This window comes from Corythoichthys intestinalis, chromosome 2, assembly GCF_030265065.1.
Source record: "Corythoichthys intestinalis isolate RoL2023-P3 chromosome 2, ASM3026506v1, whole genome shotgun sequence".
Taxonomy (NCBI): Eukaryota; Metazoa; Chordata; class Actinopteri; order Syngnathiformes; family Syngnathidae; genus Corythoichthys; species Corythoichthys intestinalis.
Window position 1 is genome coordinate 46,033,885 of NC_080396.1, and position 21,107 is coordinate 46,054,991.

At 39.4% G+C, this 21,107-nt stretch overlaps 1 protein-coding gene across 3 annotated transcripts; it reads left to right on the forward strand.

Moving 5' to 3' along the window:
* The first annotated feature begins 2,310 nt into the window (after positions 1–2,310).
* On the forward strand, positions 2,311–21,012 carry gtf3c3 (general transcription factor IIIC, polypeptide 3). Of its 3 annotated transcripts, none has more exons than XM_057830699.1 (19): positions 2,311–2,567; positions 5,326–5,395; positions 5,717–6,015; positions 8,116–8,239; positions 8,313–8,504; positions 8,973–9,138; positions 10,154–10,301; positions 10,375–10,534; positions 10,895–10,995; positions 11,084–11,255; positions 11,425–11,627; positions 11,700–11,801; positions 11,879–12,011; positions 15,679–15,904; positions 18,803–18,857; positions 19,923–20,058; positions 20,138–20,262; positions 20,338–20,526; positions 20,600–21,012. In XM_057830699.1, the coding sequence occupies exons 1-19, from the start codon at positions 2,475–2,477 to the stop codon at positions 20,720–20,722; spliced, it is 2,817 nt and encodes a 938-aa protein (XP_057686682.1). In that variant the 5' UTR covers positions 2,311–2,474; the 3' UTR covers positions 20,723–21,012. The 3 variants fall into 3 exon arrangements, with proteins under 3 accessions (XP_057686682.1, XP_057686680.1, XP_057686683.1); XM_057830697.1 differs by having other exon boundaries at positions 2,312–2,567; positions 5,714–6,015; positions 20,600–21,008; XM_057830700.1 differs by having other exon boundaries at positions 2,312–2,567; positions 5,714–6,015; positions 20,338–20,490; positions 20,600–21,004.
* Positions 21,013–21,107: the final 95 nt, after the last annotated feature.

The window sequence follows — 21,107 nt, forward strand, 5'->3', positions numbered from 1 at the left end:
GAATTGAATCGGGAGCAAAAAAAAGCAATCGGATCAGGAAATATCGGGATCGGCAGATACTCAGACTAAAACGATCGGATCAGGAGCAAAAAAACATGATCGGAACAACCCTAGTAAATATTGTGAATTATGACACCAATGCCGTAGCGGTCAATTTCTCCCATTGATGTTTTTTCACAACGTTCCAAAATGCATGCATGGTACGAAAAATATAGTAATTACCTTGAATCCTCGAACAAATCACTCCTGAGACAATCCTTCCTGTTTGTATGCGGTACAGCTATCGTACTTTTTCAACCTAAATTCGGCGTTGGATCATTGCATGTGTTTGAGAATAACTGCGACCGACTAAAGCGGAGTGTGGGACGGCCCCCTACTTGAAGGCCTGGTGCAGTGTCTAGGGAATGTGTCCAGTCAATATCATTATGAAGGAACACTTCAGAAAACCAAAATGAGTACTAAATACAGTTCGGGGCTACCTCCTTAAAACTCTATTATGCAATGCTAAAGCCATTTATCAAGCAACACACAGAAACGCCACCAGCATCTCTGGGCCTGAGCTCATCCATGGTGTACTGATGCAAAGTAGAAAAGTGTTATGTTGTCTGACAAGTCCACATTTCAAAATGTTGATTAAAATTGTGGACATTTTATCATCCGGGTCAAAAAGAGGAAGATCCAACCAAAGGACTCAAAGGTCCATATTGACGGACAATATGGCGTTATGTGGAAAAGCTTCAGTCTATCCATTCGCCAGATCCATATTTGATGCCTAAATCGATATTTTTCGACCCGCTGTCTTCGCCGTCTCTGCCTGACATCTGCTACCCTGATATCTACAACTATCTTGTCCACAGAAACTCAGCCTATTCTCACGAAACTTTGAAAAACTTTAAGAGCAGCACTCTAAGCAACATTAGCCCGTGTGACCCTTTACTTCCAATTTTCTAAAATAGTGACAATCAATTAAAAAAAAAAAAGTTGACGGTGATTGCCGACACTTTAAGAAAAGGTGGATATTGGACTATTTCTTCAATAAAATACGCAATAACTGTGCCTGCCTCATTTGCAAAGAGACAGTCGCTGTTTTCAAAGAGTTCAATGTGACGCGATATTACCAGACAAGACACGCTGACAACAACATTACTCGGAAAATACGCAGCGAGAAATTATAGCAACTTGAAGCTAGTTTAATTTCACAGCAGCAGTATTTCGCAAGAGCCCGAGTGTCGAAAGAGAACGCCACAAAGGCGAGCTTGTTGAAATTATGAATTCAAAAAAATAATAATAAAGCAAATGTGACACACAGAAGGGCTAGCTAAAAATTGTTTAATGTTCTACGTAAATCAGCCAAGGTAGCCCCCTACATTTTTACCACACCAAATCTGGCCCCCTTTGCAAAACGTTTGGACACCCCTGTTTAACTGATGATCCATAGACGAGACCAGCTTCTTTCACTTGGTACCAGCTAAATATTATTTAAAAAATAATGATGGCGGAAGAAATAAACATCTTGAATTTGAAACTGTATGTTGTCGGCGATTAGCCTCTCAATGATCTTAATTGTGGTTGTCAGCCCAAAACCCTCTAAATATATATTAAATACATCTTACCAGTATAAAATGACTACTACATAGTCTGTGGTGATCGTTTGGTGCCCAGTTTTCTCGTCGAATTGCAGCAGTCCATCTCGCTCTCCTCTCCGGGTCTCTCGGAATACGGTAGAACTTCAAGTCTCTCCGTCTATCTGCTCTGTTACTGCAACCAACCGCCACACACGCCTTCACCATTTTGATTATGAATGTTAATGAGCAGAAAAACACGCCATAATAGGGGGAATTTACGTAGCGGTAATGCGTAAACACGACAAGCTGACGGAGAATATGGCGCGGAGGCGTGGTTGTGACGTGATGTGAGTGGGGTCTATATGCTGCCATCCAGGCAACGTGTAATATGACTTTAATACTGTGAGGGTACAGTGATTCCCTACAAATGATAGTGAGAAATTAGGCATTTAAGCCGTCAGAACAATTAAGTGTTATTTGTACAAAGTAAAGCGGTTAGCCACACTTTTGACAGATTTGTTTTCGTAGTGTGTGCCATGATATTTTTTATAATGTAATAGCCTGTATGTGGGTCTTGGCTCATAAACGTTTGGGAAACTGGTTGTGAGTGATTTTTGTACAGAATGGTTTAATCGACTGTAAAATGGACATTTCGCATTTCCTGCGTTGTCACCTAATGCCACCAGATGTCGCTGTAACCGTAGTACCGCGTTTGATAGCTTCAACCCGGAAAATAGACATTCACGTGATTTAATGTTCCCGGAAGTAAAGCGTATGCAACAACAAAGCCCGCACTAATATTGTTGATAGTGAGGGGATCAGGATAGTGAGCCTACACCTGTTACATTATCATGTTATTAGTCGTATTTGGTGATTTGGGACTCACAGTGAAATAGCAGCCAAAGCAAAATGTCAGGCTTCAGCGGCGAGCTCATCGACTACCTGGAGGGTAGGATTACATTTGAAGAGTTTGACAGGAGGAGAGACGAGAGGAAAGCCAAGGTAAATTTTATGTAGAAATATAAAAGTCGTGGTTGTTTTTAAATTATGAATTCAAACAAGCTAAAACAACAACGTACGAAATATTACAGGTTAGTTAAAATGCTGAATATAGTTTCAAATATGTAAGTAGGGAGAGCCAGATTGTCACGGTTCTATTTCATCCCTGCTGACCGCCAAAGACGGTGGTGTGGTAAAGCACTGTTTTCACCCTTTCATGAGTACGGTATCTTCCAATCAACACATCTTAGAATAATCATTCATTTAATTGAGTGAAGTTTAAGATTTGGCTTGGACTTGACATTCTTTTGGGGCTTTTTTTTTTTTTTTTTTTTAAATCTTTTACAGTGATTTATTATCAATTAAAAGACAGTCTGACAGTTTACGCACTTTGTGGTTGGTTATCGTTTTTCATTTATGTGGGATTTTTCTTTTAAAATGATGACAAATACTGAATGAAATGTAATTGGTTTTAAAGGGATCCTCGATCTTAAAGACATGTAGGCTCTAATAAACCACAATTGTTCTCTTGTACTAAAATATGCTGTTAGAAACACATAAAATGTTAAATTCAATGGCGATATTTTATAATATTTAGTACATGTTTTGACCAATAATTGGCGCCATGTTTTGCGGGCTCGTAGTGATGACGTAAATGGGACGTTTCCAATTGTGTACAACAATTGTGTATTGCTGCCTAAACTCGCCAAGTAAAATGCCACGATGTGCTGCTTTAGGATGCAATTTCCAATCAAATATAAACAAGGGGAGTGACGTGGGTCTCCACAGATTTCCTATTGACAAGAAGAAGAGAGAGGTTTGGGAAAATGGCTGTAGACTGACGAAACTTCCCAAAGACCCAAGGCTTTGTTCTCACCATTCTTCTCCTACCGCATTCGAGGCTTTTAGTCGACGAAAACTTATGAAAGAGCTCACCGGAGCGGCTGGATATAAGTGAAGACTAAAATCGAATGCTGTCCCAACTATTTTCCCTTACAAGAAGTCTCAACGCACTCGAAAAGCGAGTGAAATGCGCGCAATAAAGCGCCAAAGACAAGAAACCCTGGTCGCTGTCTTAAGCAGGCAAGCTGCTCCTGACGCTACAGCGGTAGGTGAACCTTCGGGCGTACCGCTAGTCACAGAGCAAGCTAATAATTCACCTCTATTGTCAGTTCGTTAGGCAGTAAGTGTGTCTGTTCAGTATTCACCTAATATGAGTGATGCTGCCACTCAAACTGATCCAGACATGTCTGATTCAGCGGTACAGTGGCCAGCTGATGCAGGCCGAGCACTTAATATGGACCACCCTTACGTAGCTAAACGTGAGTTGGATGTACAAGACATGGAGGACACTCGATCCCAGGATTTGTTCCCGTCAGATGACAAATTTAATGAGGACAGTCAGCCACGACACAATTCCGATCCTGACTATCACACGTGTGCATTCATAGTTTTATTACCTTCAGTGAGAGTTTATAATGTCAATAGTCATGAAAATAAAAATGCACGAATGACAAGGTGTGTTCAAACTTTTGGCCTGTACTTTATGTGAAGCACACGACAGCTCTGGATGCTAACAATGTGACATATTAAATTTTGGAATAAGTTTGATCACACAATAGCTCACCTTGATGAAGATCTGCTAACAAAAACCGGAGTTCTCGACAGCATACAGTCTCTCGCTCCGTTGTCATTGAGGCGCACTTGCTGCAAGTACACCACTAGTTTTGCCCAACTCTTGTCTTATCAGGTATTTCGTGAACGACCGACAGTGCTGTCCTGCTCTTCACTTTTCCGCTGTGGCTCAAATAGGAAGGGCAGAACGGACGACATGTTGTGGTAGCTAACGAGTGACGCTCTTATTTAATTTTTTAAAAAATTTTTTATTATTTTTTTTACACAAGTGACACGCTGGAAGTTCGGCAGCGGGCCATATGAAGTCACCGCACTGCGACGTCAACAAAAATGGCAACCTCAGTTAAAATACTATAATTTTACAAATTTTATTAAAACGAAAACATTAAGAGGAGTTTCAATATCAAATTATTATCACTCATACTAACATTTATCTTTTAAGAATTACATGTCTTTAAGATCGAGGATCCCTTTAATGAATTACCTTAATAAACATGGAACATTAACAAAACAACATGATAAGGTGATTATTAAATTAGAACAGGTTCACCAAAAAAAAAAAAAAAACTACAAATGTGCTGACCGCTTAACGGCATTCGTCACTTCCCCCTTTCCCCGTTCATTATAAAGACTAGAGTCGATGCGTACGCTTTCGTGTGAATTCTGCAAAGATGGCAGAGCAACAAAAGAGACAAAAAGTTTTGTCTGAGGAGAAAAAAAAAAAAAAAATGGCTGTCACTTGCAGGCGTGACGCCAACCCCCCCGACGACACTTTGCGAGTGTGCACTGGTCCTCATGGGAAATGCAGTCTTCCATAAGGCAAAGCAGTACCGCTTTTATCCATCAGCGTCGCTAAAATCGACCAAAACTGAAAAATTACCAAGTGCTTCTTTAAATACTGATATTTTGTAACCCCGTGGTGGAGTTGCAGCAAGTGTGACAACCAACCCATGGGACAACAAAAAAAAGAAAGGAAAATATGGTTCATGTCATAATATAAGGGGACAATACAAATGTGTGATATTTAAAAGAAATGAAGTTGAGGAATTCTTCGAATGCTAAATTTATTTCCTGAAAATATGTATAGGATAAACAATATTGGTGGTGCACTCTTTATCTCTTTCAGGAGGCTCTAGTGTCAGCTGAAAATGAGGTGGTGCACCCTTCCACGTCTACGCATAACCCGCCTCAAACTGGTAAAAAGAAGAGCCACAGATTTCTGACAGCATGTCTTTGTGTTTGCCATTCGTGTCCCTCATTAATGATGTGTGAGTTATTGGCATCTGGCAAACGGGGAGAAATATGACAACGATTCTCGGGGCAAGAAACGTATCAAAACAGCCACCGTCAAAGTCTGGTGGGAAGGCTGCCTTCAGAATCGTCATCAGTTTTCTCCCCCTTTTTTGCACCTTGAATGGAACTACTGTATTGTTAGTTTACTCTGCCCTTATCTTATAATGTTAATTTCTTTATTTGACTTTTTAAAAATGATTTTTTCCACCTTCTCATTAAAGAAGAAGACGGGGTTAGCCCTGGAGTTCAGCAAGCCTTTGCCTCAATGATGGGTGAATCTACCGAGCAAATCTTGTCAGATGAGGACAATGACAGTTTGGGCTATGTTGATGACAAGAATGACGAGGATTATACGTTGGAGGAGGAGGAAGAGGAAGAAAAGTTGAAGTTAAAAGTTAAAGGGAAGAAGCCAAGGAAGAGAGGGAGGGCTAAAAACGAAGAAAAGGGAAATGAGGATTTGACGGTGGGAGACGTTCTTGCATTAGAGATGGAGCTAAACCGTGAAAACAAGAAAATGCTAAAGGTGAGTAAGGTTGACATGCTATTTACATTTGTATTTGTTTAATATTAAATTAGGGCGACTGAGGGGGGAAAAGCATTTGAGAAAGTCCAAATAAATATATTTTCATGGCACTATATATATTAGAAATATGCAGTCCATGGACAAAGTAAAATTTGATCATTTCAAAATAAAAAGGCCAGTTTCCATTCCAAACATTAAAATGTAAAAAATCAACATGCAAAATATAGAAACAAACCATTTATATGACTAGGCTTACAGTGGGGCAAATAAGTAATTAGTCAACCACTAATTGTGCAAGTTCTTCCACTTGAAAATATTAGAGAGGCCTGTAATTGTCAACATGGGTAAACCTCAACCATGAGAGACAGAATTTGGAAAAAAAACAAAACAGAAAATCACATTGTTTGATTTTTAAAGAATTTTTTTGCAAATCATGGTGGAAAATAGTATTTGTTCAATACCAAAAGTTCATCTCAATACTTTGTTATGTACCCTTTGTTGGCAATAATGGAGGCCAAATGTTTTCTGTAACTCTTCACAAGCTTTTCACACACTGTTGCTGGTATTTTGGCCCATTCCTCTTTGCAGATCTCCTCTTGAGCAGTGATGTTTTGGGGCTGTCATTGGGGAACACGGACTTTCAACTCCCTCCGCAGATTTTTCTATGGGGTTGAGATCTGAAGACTGGCTAGGCCACTCCAGGACCTTAAATTGCTTCCTACGAAGCCACTCCTTTGTTACCCTGGCTGTGTGTTTGGGATCACTGTCATGCTGAAAGACCCAGCCACGTCTCATCTTCAATGCCCTTGCTGATGGAAGGAGATTTTCATTCAAAATCTCTCGATGCATGGCCCCATTCATTCTTTCTTTTACACAGATCAGTCATCTTGGTCCCTTTGCAGAAAAACAGCCCCAAAGCATGATGTTTCCACCCCCATGCTTCACAGTGGGTATGGTGTTCTTTGGCTGCAATTCAGTATTCTTTCTCCTCCAAACACGAGAACCTGTGTTTCTACCAAAAAGTTCTATTTTGGTTTCATCTGACCATAACACATTCTCACAGTCCTCTTCTGGATCATCCAAATGTTCTCTAGCGAACCACGGACGGGCCTGGACGTGTACTTTCTTCTGCAGGGGGACACGTCTGGCAGGGCAGGATTTGAGTCCCTGGCGGCGCATTGTGTTACTGATAGTAGCCTTTGTTACTGTGGTCCCCGCTCTCTGTAGGTCATTCAGTAGGTCCACCCGTGTGGTTCTGGGATTTTTGCTTACCGTTCTTGTTATCATTTTGACGCCACGGGGTGAGATCTTGCATGGAGCCCCAGATCGAGGGAGATTATTAGTAGTCTCGTATGTCTTCCATTTTCTAATAATTGCTCCCACAGTTGATTTCTTTACACTAAGCGTTTTACCTATTGCAGATTCAGTCTTCCCAGCCTGGTGCAGGTCTACAATTTTGTGTCTGGTGTCCTTCGACAGCTCTTTGGTCTTGACCATAGTGGAGTTTGGAGTATGACTGACTGAGGTTGTGGACAGGTGTCTTTTATACCGGTAATGAGTTTAAACAGGTGCCATTAATACAGGTAACGAGTGGAGCCTCGTTAGACCTTGTTAGACCTTGTTAGAAGAAGTTAGACTTCTTTGACAGCCAGAAATCTTTCTTGTCTGTAGATGACCAAATACTTATTTTCCACTCTAATTTGGAAATAAATTCTTTAAAAATCAAACAATGTGATTTTCAGTTTTCTTTCCACATTCTGTCTCCCATGGTTGCGGTTTACCCATGTTGACAATTACAGGCCTCTCTAATCTTTTCAGGTAGGAGAACTTGCACAATTGGTGGTTGACTAAATGCCGTACTTATTTGCCCCACTGTACTTGTCCTAGACCAAATGTTCACGCATGCTTGAAAATAATTGTTTAAAAAATGCCTGCAGTACCCTCTAAGATGAAAACTATTCTATGGTGTCCATCCTTTGAAGGTGTTGAATTAGGACCGACATAAAGACAGATTATTGTGAATTTTGAAGGTAATACTGTATTATAACAAAAGTCTGTCTTACTCCTTGACTATCTCACCACTTGCTTCATTGATTCCAGGAACGGCGCAACCGCAGTAAACTTCCCCGAGCACTCAGAGGCCTGATGGGTGAAGCTAACATTCGTTATGCCAGAGGAGAGAAAGAAGATGCGATTGCCATGTGTATGGAGATCATACGACAAGGTAGGATATTAGGAATGTTTTCGTGTTGCATTGTCAATCCTGACACATTCATTGTCTCTCCTGCCCCTTCCAGCTCCACTGGCCTACGATCCTTTCTCCACGCTGGCCATGATCTATGAGGATGAAGGCGACATGGACAAAGCGCTGCAGTTCAGTCTGATTGCAGCCCATCTCAACCCCTCCGACTGTGAGGAGTGGATCAGGCTAGCCGAGATTTCGTTGGAACAGGACAACATCCGGCAAGCTCTAGTTTGCTACAACAAAGGTCTGCCTCCCATGTTTTTCCCTTTTCCATTATCTCCCTCTACAGTATTTTTTTTTGCATTGTTAAGAATCACTACTTTGCAATGTTTGCACCAAGCAATTACTTGATCTTTGCACCAGTTTGTATCTGTAAAACGTGGAGACAGTTTGCTTGCTAAATGGGAAAAAATCTGTCACTTATCCCTCCGCTTCCCGGTTTCTCTTAACCTTTGAATTGACGACCAAGTGCAAATTTTCAATTTAAGTTCTGTCTGATTGCAGGTGATTTAAGCTGCTTCATAACAAGCAGTAGTAGTTGTACATATATAATTAGTGCGAAAGACAGGGCTTCATGCTTTTTTTGGCCATTTTTCTGGGACATTTTTGTTTGGCATTCCATGATATTATTCTGAAGTGCCTTTGCTCAATAAACATTAGGAAACACATTATTTTGGGGGAAATAGTTTAAAATAACTTATCCATGCTGCAGCCGTCAAGTATGCTCCCACCAACGTACGCTATCTTTGGGACCGCTGCGGTCTCCTCATGCGTCTTGGGGAGCACAAGCAATGCATGGATGGCTACCGCCGAATCCTGTCCCTGCTGCCAATGGATGAAGGGGAGCACTTTATACAGCTTTCGAAGGACATGGCCAAGTAGGAATCTCAACCTGATGCACTCACAACACCGGCTAAAACGAGACAAAAAAATAATACAAGTAATGATATCAAGCTGCAGGCTAGGGACTATTTGTGGCCCGTCATTCGTTTTTCGCAACCGTTGGCATATACTAAATTGTAAAGTGGCACAGATGTTGTCAATTGCCTGCATTGTAATTCGGTACTTAATTCCTTTGGTATAAAAAGCGGGGAGGAAGAAAGTGTTTTCACCTCACTTTGCAATAGTCACACAAGCCACAGTGAAGTGTGGCATTCTCATAGACATGCTTGTCGCAAACCTCCAGCATAATTTATTTTGGCGGAAAGGTGAAATATTGTTTTTTAAAAAAAAAAAAAAAGATGACAAGTATAGATTTAATTACATTTAATCAGGTTTTATAGTGGTTTTAGATTTGCACAAACTTAAAGACATGTAACCACTGAAATAGTTCCCAAAAAAAGAAAATTGTTTTCTGTCACTGTGTTGACAGTTTAAAAAAAAATCTTGCTGTCAGCCAGACAATTCACACAGGTATGTTTGGATATCATCAATTTCCTATCCTTTTCCAAATCCATACTTTTAATCGGTTCCACGTCGCCTCGTATTTTTCATGCACATTTAACCAATTTAAAATGTGGATAATAGTCACATGTGTTAATGCTCTGAGGTCACTCCCCTTATTATGTGGAAGCGGTGCAGCTCTATGTTGTGTCATGTAACTTACGTCGCATCATATAATGTAATGGATCACTCAGACCTATAAGACGTTTTGAGAAAGCTTTTGGTAAGATAATGTAACAACTATCTTTTACTAAGTGTAAAAGACTGACTGCATGGTCATGGGATTGGGGTGAGAGTAAATTTGTTGGCTGATGCTGGTGACGTGCTGGTGTCATGTTTTTCTGTATTTTTAGTAATACTGTAATAGTAGTTTTTAATACACAATCCATATGTGTTTAACGTGCCCATGCACGTATGTATGCACTGCTTTTACTCATCTTCACTGCTTAGGAGCTATTATGAAAGTGGAGACCTGCCCTCAGCACTCGGTGTTATGGAAGAGGCTCTGGCACGACACCCGAACCTGGTCAGCGACGACATCGTCAACATGTCTGCTGAGCTCTACATCACCAACCACCAGTATGAAAAGGCTTTGCAGGTATGCAGGCACAAATTACAATAGCAGAAAAGACATTGGTTATGAATGTACACATATCTTTGTCCTCCTTCAGGTCTTGGTCCATTTTGTGGGTGTTGTCTTGGTCCAGGATGAAGGTCACTCAGACTCCTCTGGTAAAGAGGATAATTTGTCTGAAAATACAAGTGAGAAAAAAGAGGAGGACAAAGAGGCCAAACCAGTGGACACATCAGAAATGGCATCAGTGGATAAATGTATGATTGTGCTAAATTATTACCTGTAATAAAAAATGATCGCTTGGATAGAAAATTAAGTGATGTCATGACAATAAGTTATGTTACCAAAATCCATCGGACGAATAAGATGCAGTCCGAAATAAAACCTTCACGGTATTTTGAACTCTTTTGCACTTCTGCGATTAACATTCACACAGAGAGAAGCTGATATCCATAATGGTGCTCAATTAGGATGAAGTGGTTGACATGAGTGCAAACTCAGAATTTGTGATGGTTTGGGAAGAGTCTTTTACTAAGAAAGCTAGTTTGCCAAACATCCACAATGATCTCAAAGATCAGTGAAACAGAGTAAATAACCAAAAATGTATGCTTTTCTAGCAAAAATCAAAGATGTTCAGGTTCCAGACAGCATCCCGGTTGATCTTAAGGCCAAACTGATTGTCTGCCTTATCCATATACGCATCTCTGCACCCTTGGAGGTAACAGAGCTGATAACATCCATCACATATTTAAAAAAGGGCGGCATATTAAGCCTTTTGTGTGTATTTGTGTTACCTTTTTTCTCAGGCTTTAGTGAGCTCATTGATGGAGCAAAGTGCAGAGGAAATTGGTGACTTATACTTGGATGTAGCTGAGGCCTACCTGGAGGTGGGAGAGTACCTGTCTGCTCTCCCTTTGCTGTCTGTGCTTGTCATATCTGAGAAATACAACTTGGCTGTTGTCTGGCTTCGGCACGCAGGTAGAGTTTCAAAGGCATGGAGCAGCATTTTAAGCAATTTTCTGGTAAATAGGTGGTAAATAATTGGTTGCAATAGGCTCAAGCACCTCCACGACCCATGTGGGAATAAGCAGTACAGATGTTTGTCCTGTAAATTATAAACAGCCTGCTACCTTTAACTACATTGCAGAGTGCCTGAAGGCATTGGGTGAAATGAAAGCGGCTGCGGAAAGCTTTACAAAGGTGGTGGAGTTGGCGCCGCAGCATTTAGAGGCACGGCTGTCTCTGGCCACCCTGCAGCAACAACTCGGTCAGCCGGATTGTGCCCTCAAAGCGCTGGAGCCAATGTATGACAATGAGACGCTTTCCCAAGACTCATCTGCCGCGCAAAAGGTATGTAGATTTTTTGGAGATAACCGTAATTAAGGAACAGATCCTCACATCTGTGCTCATCCATGTGTACAGGAACTAAAACTGCTGCTGCATCGGTCCACACTGTTGAAAACACAGGGACTGATCCAACAATATTTGGATGCTGTGATAACTATGATGTCCATGCTGCTCAAGGTTGCAACTCTATTTTCTGAAGTGTTTCTCCCTAGAAAAATGTGTTATGAGGAAAAAAGTATTTTTCTTTATTCAAGGTGGCCATGCAACGAGCCAAAGTGTGTGTGCGCTCTGTCATTGTGTCAGGAGAGAACCGTCTGCGTTTGGTGAAGGTTGAAAGCATGCTGTCGGACATTGATGACCAAGAAAAAGCCTATTTGGACATTACATGTATGTATAGCCATTTCCATAATGATTGTTTGTAATTCCATCTCATTCTTTCCTTATTAATAATTTACTGCAGCCGTTTTCTATAACCTTAATTTTTTAAAACATTTTCTATTACATTTTGGATTCCGGTACTTCAATTGCGATATATATATATATATATATATATATATTTTTTTTTTTAAATCAAGGCTTTCATGCCATCAGAATTTGATATATGGGCCACACCTAGTTTGAACTGTTGTTCACCGTAAGTGGCAAAATTCATGATGTCATTAATAACCCTATCCCTGACTGAGTGTACAAATGCTACTATTTTTTCAGGTGCGAGAGGTGACAGTATACATCGTGTTTATACTTACTGTATTAGTGTCCTTAAAATTGTGGTATATATACAGTGATCCCTCGCTACTTCAAACTTCACGCCCTCAGTCCATCGCGGATTTTTTTTTTCTTTAATTAAAAAATTACAGTATTTTATAGCGATGTCCTAATCCGATCACGTACAGTCTCTCACTCTCCCTCCTGCTGCTTTTCTTGGTCAGGCAGTGCACTGGATTTGCTTGTTAAAGTTAACGATGATTGACAGGGATTAAGCTACGATCTTGCCAGAGAAACTTGGCAGCGCTACCTTCAAAGGCGCCGAGTCTTTTAGCTTGTTAAACACTAGTGGTAGTGTGCTGTGGCAACTTATTGTGTGTGCGTAAGTGCTCTCAGCAGCGTGAGCAGATTTAAGTGGACTCACTTAATGAAGCATTTAATAAAAGTATTTTGCTACGTTATTCTTGTTTAATTAAAAGATATTTCAGTGGGACAGTATTATGTTTAAAACATATCATAACTATTACATTTGAAGTTCTTAAAAACCATTGACTAAAATCTGCATATTCATAAAAGGGCTTTGTTTTTGTTTTTTTGTTTTTTGTTTTTTTAAATAATACTTTGCGGAAAAAACATGCTTTACAAGTATCTCTCGTTAATGCTAAATTTGAATAACTACATTGAATACACCCAAATAAAATTTATGTAAATATGCTCCGCCCGTACTTCACGAATTTTCAATTTTCGCTTGGAGGGGGGCGCTACGGTCCCCATTAACCGCGAATAACGAGGGTTAATTTGTCCATTTTACCCTGAAAACCCCCATTAACAGACGTCGTGCAACCGCTTTTGTTTCAACCCAGCCATAAAACGTAGGTAATTAATTATATTTATTATTCAAAATGCCTGTCGTTTTTAGCTTAGAATCATTAATTGATGTCTCATATTTCGTTAAAAAAAAAAAAATAATAATAATAATAATATTTACTCACATATTTTAAACTTTTAAACAAATTATGTCACGATGAAAAAAATGGAGTCACGGATATCTACCTCATAACTATCGCCTAATTGTATTATTATTTTTTTTTTCGTTACTGTAGCATTTTCGCCGATATGTAAAATGATAAATTACCATGCCAAACAAAAAAAAATGTTTAAAATGGTAAATATATGAAAAAGGAAATTCTCGACCACTCCTTGATGTCTGCGATTTCTGCATCGTGACCCTTGTTGTATTACCATGTTTCACCCATAAAATCCCCCAAAAATCCAGCTGTGGCTATTCATGTGTCTTGACACTCAGTGATACATGCTACATGGAGTTTTTTGATCGAAACAAGGTAAGTACGCGATAATATCTCGTTAAAGTCATGGCGTCTGTAATTCTGCTCTCGCGTGCTCTCACCTCTAGATAGGGTTTTGCTGTTTAAAAAACTTTTTTTTTTTTTTTTTCAATGCCCTCTTGTTCAAAATTTTTCTTCCCCCAGAAAATTGAGATTTTAAGCTTTCCAATTATGTATCACGCATGCATATCAGACAATTTTGAAAGTTGGCTTAATTGGGGGTCTCAGAGCGGAACTTAGTCACCTGAGTGTTTTCCACCATATATATATATATATATATATATAGAGAGAGAGAGAGAGAGAGAGAGAGAGAGAGAGAGAGAGAGAGAGAGAGAGAGAGAGAGAGAGAGAGAGAGAGAGAGAGAGAGAGAGAGAAGACTTTGCACACTACTGTAAATCAAACAGTAACGCCAATTAGCAAGCAGTTGCTTGAACTGTTGTAATTATCACTTATTTCATTGTTAGTTTTTGCAACCTTCTGTGATTAGACTGTATTGCAGGATTGATAACTATTTCCTTGAAATTTGCCGAGTGAACATCAGTGATGTCAAACAGATTTATCCTGACAAAAAGAAATTTAAGTTATTGTCTTGTAAGTTTTTGTTCCATGAGAGATTCTTTGTGGCATAGCTATAGTAGTTTATTTATGTAGTACCATTGAGGAGTGCTTCACCGATCCAAAACATTTTTAAAAGACAAGTTAAATGAAAAGATGATTAACAATAAAAGCAGGATAACATCTAAATCCCAAAATAAAAATTGATATGTTTAAAAAATTTTTTTTTTTTAAATTATAAAATACTACAAAGAAGGTTACCAAACCAGCTATAAATGTACAGTTAATTTAAGCTGATCGAAGGTGGCAGCAAGTTTTTTTCACAGTCGAGGAGCATAGGCGGAGTTTGACTTTTGGGACGGGGGGGCACATGGGGGGCATGTTGATGACCCCGAAACGTAGCGAAGGCAATACAATTAACTTACAAGAATATTTATAATACTAAGTTGACAATGAGTGTTTTTTGTTTCCCATCATTCTTGAGGGAAATTCTAAATCAGGCTGCTTAGGCAATACTTCGCCAAAATCGTCATCCATTGAATATGGTACACCCGCCGGTGTCATGCCAATGTAGTTACCCCAGTCAAAAATTGTATCCCCTGGCTGAGCCATATGGAGGTAGATTTGGGTCTATTATTCAATCAAAAAAAGTTGATTCAATTTAAAAAAAAAAAAAGTTGATTCAATTGCCTGAAATGAAATGAATTTTTAAAAAAAATCAAAATGTATTTTTTTCAACCAAAAAAAAGTGGCTTCAATCAAAAAAATGTGTTTGAATGCAAAAATAAAATTGAAACTCAAAAAAACTAAACAACTAACAAAGAAGTAATGTTGGTTTGTGTTTGGGCCATATTTTGGCGAGGACATTTTTGTCTTTATTATTCAATCAAAAAATAAGTTGCTTAAAAAAATATATATTTTCAAAAAGAAAAATCACTTCAATCAAAAATATATAAATTTCAATCATAGAAAAAGTTTTTGAATTCGAAAAAATATTTGAGATTGAAAAATTTGCATTTGAACACTTAATTTTTCATCGAAAAAGTTTTCTTTGAATGAAGCAATCCTTTTTGTGTTTGGGTCATATTATGGGTAGGATATTTGTGTCTCAATCATTTAATCCCCAAAAAAGTTGCTTCAATTAAAAAAATATTTTCAATCTAAGAAAAAAAATCATTTGAAAAATAAAATTGCCCTCCCCTTTTTTTTTTGTAAAAATTGTGAAGGCCCCCCCCCCCCCCCCTTAAAATCCGCTTATATCGAGGAGTTGTGAAAAAGAACACTGCTTCACTTTGTTTTGTTCCGGCTGTGAAAAATTACTAAAGCCTACACTGCACAAGCTTAGGGGTCAGGATCTCTCACAGAAAACTAAAAGGTATTGTTATATTTAAATCAATGACCAGTCAAAGCCTAAGCAAAATCTGAATATCTGTCATATTTGATATAGGTAAAACCAACATCCTGTCCAAAGAGGACTGGTGGCAGCTGTTGCTAAGCTGTGTGCTCACATTGTGCGACGTGAAACGCTACGAAGAGGCAGAGTTAATGGTCGACTCTGCGATGGAGTTCTACTCTTTCTACGATATTAAGCCCAGGAGGAAGGAGTTGGAGTTCCTTGGACTCTCTGCCAGCATCTTGGATCGAGACCACCACAAGGCTTATGACTACATCAGGTAGGAGAATTTGATTAAAGTGGTACCTCACCATATGAAGTTAATTCGTTCCAGGACCTTGTTTGTAAGTCGAAATGGTCGTATATTGGGCAGGATTTTTCCATAAGAATACATTATAATTCCATTAATTTGTTCCACACCCCAAAAACCTACACTAAATTCGTACTAAATACTGCTGTTACTATTGTAAATAGCAATTACAAAGAGCAAAACAAATAAATTATGAATAAATCGGGAAAAAAATTGGAATAATATAGTAGTAGTAGTAGTAGTAGTACCAATAATAATAATAACACATAACCCGTAATAATATAACAAATCGGGTTCTAATGTGGCGGACGTTTTTTGTTGTACCTGAACGCCACCGCAGTGCGAACGTGATGGTGAGGTAGAGAGCACAGTTCTATAGACCCTACTCACGTGACGTCACAGCCACGCCCCCACGCCATGTTGTCCGGATACTAGTCATGTTAATGCATTAGCGCTTCGTAAATTCCTCCTATTATGGCGTGTTTTTCTGCTCGTTAACATTAATAATCAAAATGGTGAAGTCGTGTGTGGGGGTCGGTTGCAAAAACAGAGAAGATAGACGGAGAGACTTGAAGTTTTACCGTATTCCGAGGGACCCGGAGAGGAGACCGAGATTGACTGCTGCAATACGACGAGAAAACTGGGCTCCAAACGACTACCACAGATAATGTAGTAGTCATTTTATATCTGGTAAGATGCATTTAATATATATTTAGAGGGTTTTGGGCTGACAACCACAATTAAGATCATTGCTAGGCTAATCGCCGACAACATACACTCAGACGTTGTGAATGAACTACCTGAAAATATATAATTATAAGGGGATAATCAGACAGTTGTCATACAATTAATTTACAATTTCACCATTGAGGTCAAAAGCCAAAAAATAAATTCAACTAGGGACAATCTGGAGTAGTGCTATCGCACTTCATATTTATTACATTTTATATATGTATATAGTGAGAGTGCTATCGCTAAACCATATAAACATTAAAAGCCCTAGCTCCATTGACAAATGACATGAAATACATTAGACTTGACAGTGGATGTTAGCAAGAACAAAAGATTTTGAATTGAAAATTTCGTAACTCACCTTCCTAGCACAAGATTCCTGCCGAATTTTCGTGTACGAGGACCTGTTTCACCCAACCAGCAACGTAGCATTTATAAGCCTCCAAGCTCTTAAAGTTTTTCAAACTTTCGTGAGAATAGGCTGATTTTGTGTGGACAAGATAGTTGTAAATATCAGGGTCAGGCAAAGATGGCGAAGACAGCGGGTCGAAAAACATCGATTTAGGCATCAAATACGGATCTGGCAAATGGATAAACTGAAGCTTTTCCACGTAACGCCTTTTATGCAACGTATCCAATAAGTTTACAGCGTCAGATAACACCGGGGCTTCCATGAATTGCTCTATAACTTGCACGACTAATTGAAAACAATGAGAGTAGGTCTAAAAAATAGGTACAATATGGCGGCCAGATACAGCGACACGTGATTTTGTGACGTCGGTGGGTAGGGTCTATAGACCCTACTCACCTACGTCACAAAATCACGTGATCGCTGTATTGTTCCGCCCCCTTGTCCGTCATTTTGTGTCTGTATTATCAATGGTCTCAATTGCTCGAGCAATTTATAATGCATTTCATGGAAGACCCGGTGCTTTCGGATGCCGTAAACTCACTGGATGCGTTGCATAAAAGGCGTTATGTGGAAAAGCTTCAGTTTATCCATTCGCCAGATCCATATTTGATGCCTAAATCGATGTTTTTCGACCCGCTGTCTGCGCCGTCTTTGCCTGACATCTGCTAGATACCCTGATATTTACAACTATCTTGTCCACACAAAATCAGCCTATTCTCACGAAAGTTTGAAAAACTTTAAGAGCTTGGAGGCTTATAAATACTTCGTTGCTGGTTGGGTGAAACAGGTCCTCGTCCACGAAAGTTCGGCAGGAATCTATCTTGTGCTTGGAAAGGTGAGTTACGAAATTTTCAATTCAAAATCTTTTGTTCTTGCTAACATCCACTGTCAAGTCTAATGTATTTCATGTCATTTGTCAATGGAGCTAGGGCTTTTAATGTTTATATGGTTTAGCGATAGCACTCTCACTACATACATACGTGTATGTTGTCGGCGATTAGCCTAGCAATGATCTTAATTGTGGTTGTCAGCCCAAAACCCTCTAAATATATATTAAATGCATCTTACCAGATATAAAATGACTACTACATAATCTGTGGTAATCGTTTGGAGCCCAGTTTTCTCGTCGAATTGCAGCAGCCCATCGCGCTCTCTCCGGGTCTCTCGGAATCCGGTAGAACTTCAAGTCTCTCCGTCTATCTTCTGTTATTGCAACCGACCGCCACACACGCCTTCACCATTTTGATTATTAATGTTAACGAGCAGAAAAACACGCCGTAAATAGGAGGAATGTACGTAGCCGTAACAGGTAAACACGATGTGTTGACGGACAATTGGGCGGCACCAGTCAGGAGGGCGGAGTTGTGACGTCACGTGGGTAGGGTCTATTGTCGACCCAGTTCACAGATGCGAACACCATGCTCATATGTTGCTATCATTTACGTCTTAATTTCAATGGTAAGCTAACCTTCTTGGAAGCAGTGTTGATTTCTCTCACAAGAAAATCCGAAGTGCGTCTTTCTTCCGGCAAAACAATGAAACTGCGGCTCTGTCATAAATTATCGTATTTAGAGCATGTCGTTGGATGTAGAAACAAATGTCGAGTCAAATTTTACGTTCGGATGTCGAAAAGATCGCGTTTCGAAACAATCATATGTCGAGATACCACTGTATATAGTTGAGTATTGTCACACTTCTCATTTGTGTTTTCTGCTTACCAATAGATTGATGCTGATGGAAAATGTGGACCAGTCCCAGCTTTGGAATATATTTAACCAAGTAAACACATTTTTTTTAAAATATGGATGTCCTTCCAACATATAATGCAGCGATTCCTAACGATTATGCTACAGCACATATGCCCGCTTTGAGAGATTCTCAGGTCTTTGTTTTTGTGTTGTTTTTAAATACAAGAAAAAACTTTACTAGAGTAAAACAAACAACCAGCGACACTTTTTTTCCCATGCTTTAGTGGCCGTAAACTTACAACCTTCTAAGAAATTAAACGTGGTCACTCAATACTACTAGTATTTTGTGAAAATTAGCACTCCAAAACGAAGAGGGTGCATTTTTTTCATGTAGGTTAGGATGAAGTCCCTAGGGTGTAGCCGTGAGAGCACTACCAATTATTTCAGGGTGTGATACTCGCTACTGGAAGCTGTAACAGGCACATCTCAATTGCAGCGTTGTGTGATGCATAAACAAATTCTTTAAATTTAATTGGATTATTTCATTGTTTTAGTTGTTGTTGTTAATGTTTTTTTGTTTGTTTTTTTTTTAAGCACAAATATTAAAGTGCTATTTGTTTCTTATTAATTAACATATATTTTTGTTTTGGAGTGACACAGCCACTTGATTTGGGGGAAAATGGTCTCAAGTGTTGTCAAGGATTGAGGTAAACGCTTAAGGTACCAATATACATGTCAAATTCACAGTATTATATGGGGCAGGCGACAGCTGTTTATTTTTTTCTGAAATTTATTATGTAGTACTTTCAAGTCAGACTGTTTATACAAATGTTGAAAAAGTGTAGGGATTTTTTAATGCAAATGCTTAAATTGGTTGACAAATTCTTTATTTACTGTAAATAATGTCTTTAAACCATGCTAGCAATGTGTTTGAGCTTGTGACAAACAATTCACTAAAACGGTCTTTGCAAAGTACATGTGAAAAAGTAGGGGTAAAGCCAAACATGATTAGCGTTTTGGTATATACTCGAATATACTGTGGTGAGAAACAACACGCCTCTAATATAAAAATATGTGCCTTGGCTCAATGAAGGTTTAGAAACACTGGCATAATGAAGCACATTTAAAACGGCACATACGCCTGTGTTCTCTTTAGCTGACGATATCCTCCCACCACCAACGTCATCATCGATTTTGTCTGCGTCTGCTTTTGAAGCATCCAGAAAACCATGCCCTGTGTGTTCTCTGCGGACACAATGCCATGGTCTCGGGCAGCTTCAAACACGCCCTGGGTACGGCACACCGAAAGCGATGACCTCTCATTCACTTGCAAATGGAGTGATTTGCACATAACCTCTTGTTTTTCTTCAGGTAACTACATTCAGGCCTTCCAGTCTCAGCCTGATGACCATCTCCTCAACATGTTTGTGGGCATCAACTTATTTAACATGGCATCTCAGAAATATGTGGCAAAGAGGCACACACTGATTGTTCAGGTGTGATGCTTTTGGATGAATGTGTACTTTTGAGTACTGTCTTCTGGTGTTGATTTGATTTTATTTTTTTCCTAGGGTTTCGCATTCCTGCATCGATATGTGGAGCTACGTGGGGAGTGTCAGGAGAGCATGTATAACTGTGCCAGAGCATTGCACCAAGTAGGCCTTACACACTTAGCCATTCATTACTACCAGAAGTGTCTTCTACTCCCTGTAGAGAAACTGGAGGTACTTTTCCATTTCATTCTTGGCAGCATCAAAAATGTAAGTTGTCCAAAGGGAGCACACAGCTCCTTAAAAGAAACAACCACAAAGCATTTTTCACTTACACCAACAGGGTATTGCTGTTGAACAAGTTGATCTGAGGAGGGAGGCCGCCTTCAATCTGTCCCTCATCTACCAGGCCAGCGGCAACGTTGAGATGGCCCGCCAACTCATCAGCACACACTGCGTCATTTAACAGTGGGCCAGGGCTGGAATTATAAGGAACATTGCCATTGTTGATACTATATCTGCAGTTATGAATTATCACCTGCAACATGAATTGTGATCATGTAGAAATATTTTTTTTAACATGTGACTATTTCAAGAATTAAAGTTTATTTATATTTAATGAAAGATTAAAATAGTCATCCTTTGGCCATTTTCTAAACTGCTTTATCCCCATTTTCCATTCCCTTTTATCGTGACAAAAAAATGGAAGGACAGACTTTCTGTTGTTGTTAGGATTAAGGCGCTAGGGATTACTCGCCAAATCCCTGCATCTCAGCTATCACATTCCTAACCTTCTGCTTGCTTCGTCTTTCCTACCCGGGTCGTTGCATCTGCCCCTTGAGCACTCACAA

What these genes read in the sequence shown, in the direction of transcription:
- gtf3c3 (XM_057830697.1), top strand. Translation starts at nt 2,475, where the DNA reads ATGTCAGGCTTCAGCGGCGAGCTCATCGACTACCTGGAGGGTAGGATT. An exon ending in AAAACAAGAAAATGCTAAAG is followed by an intron (nt 6,016 to 8,115) that starts GTGAGTAAGGTT and finishes CATTGATTCCAG; the next exon opens with GAACGGCGCAACCGCAGTAA. An exon ending in ACTCATCTGCCGCGCAAAAG is followed by an intron (nt 11,628 to 11,699) that starts GTATGTAGATTT and finishes CCATGTGTACAG; the next exon opens with GAACTAAAACTGCTGCTGCA.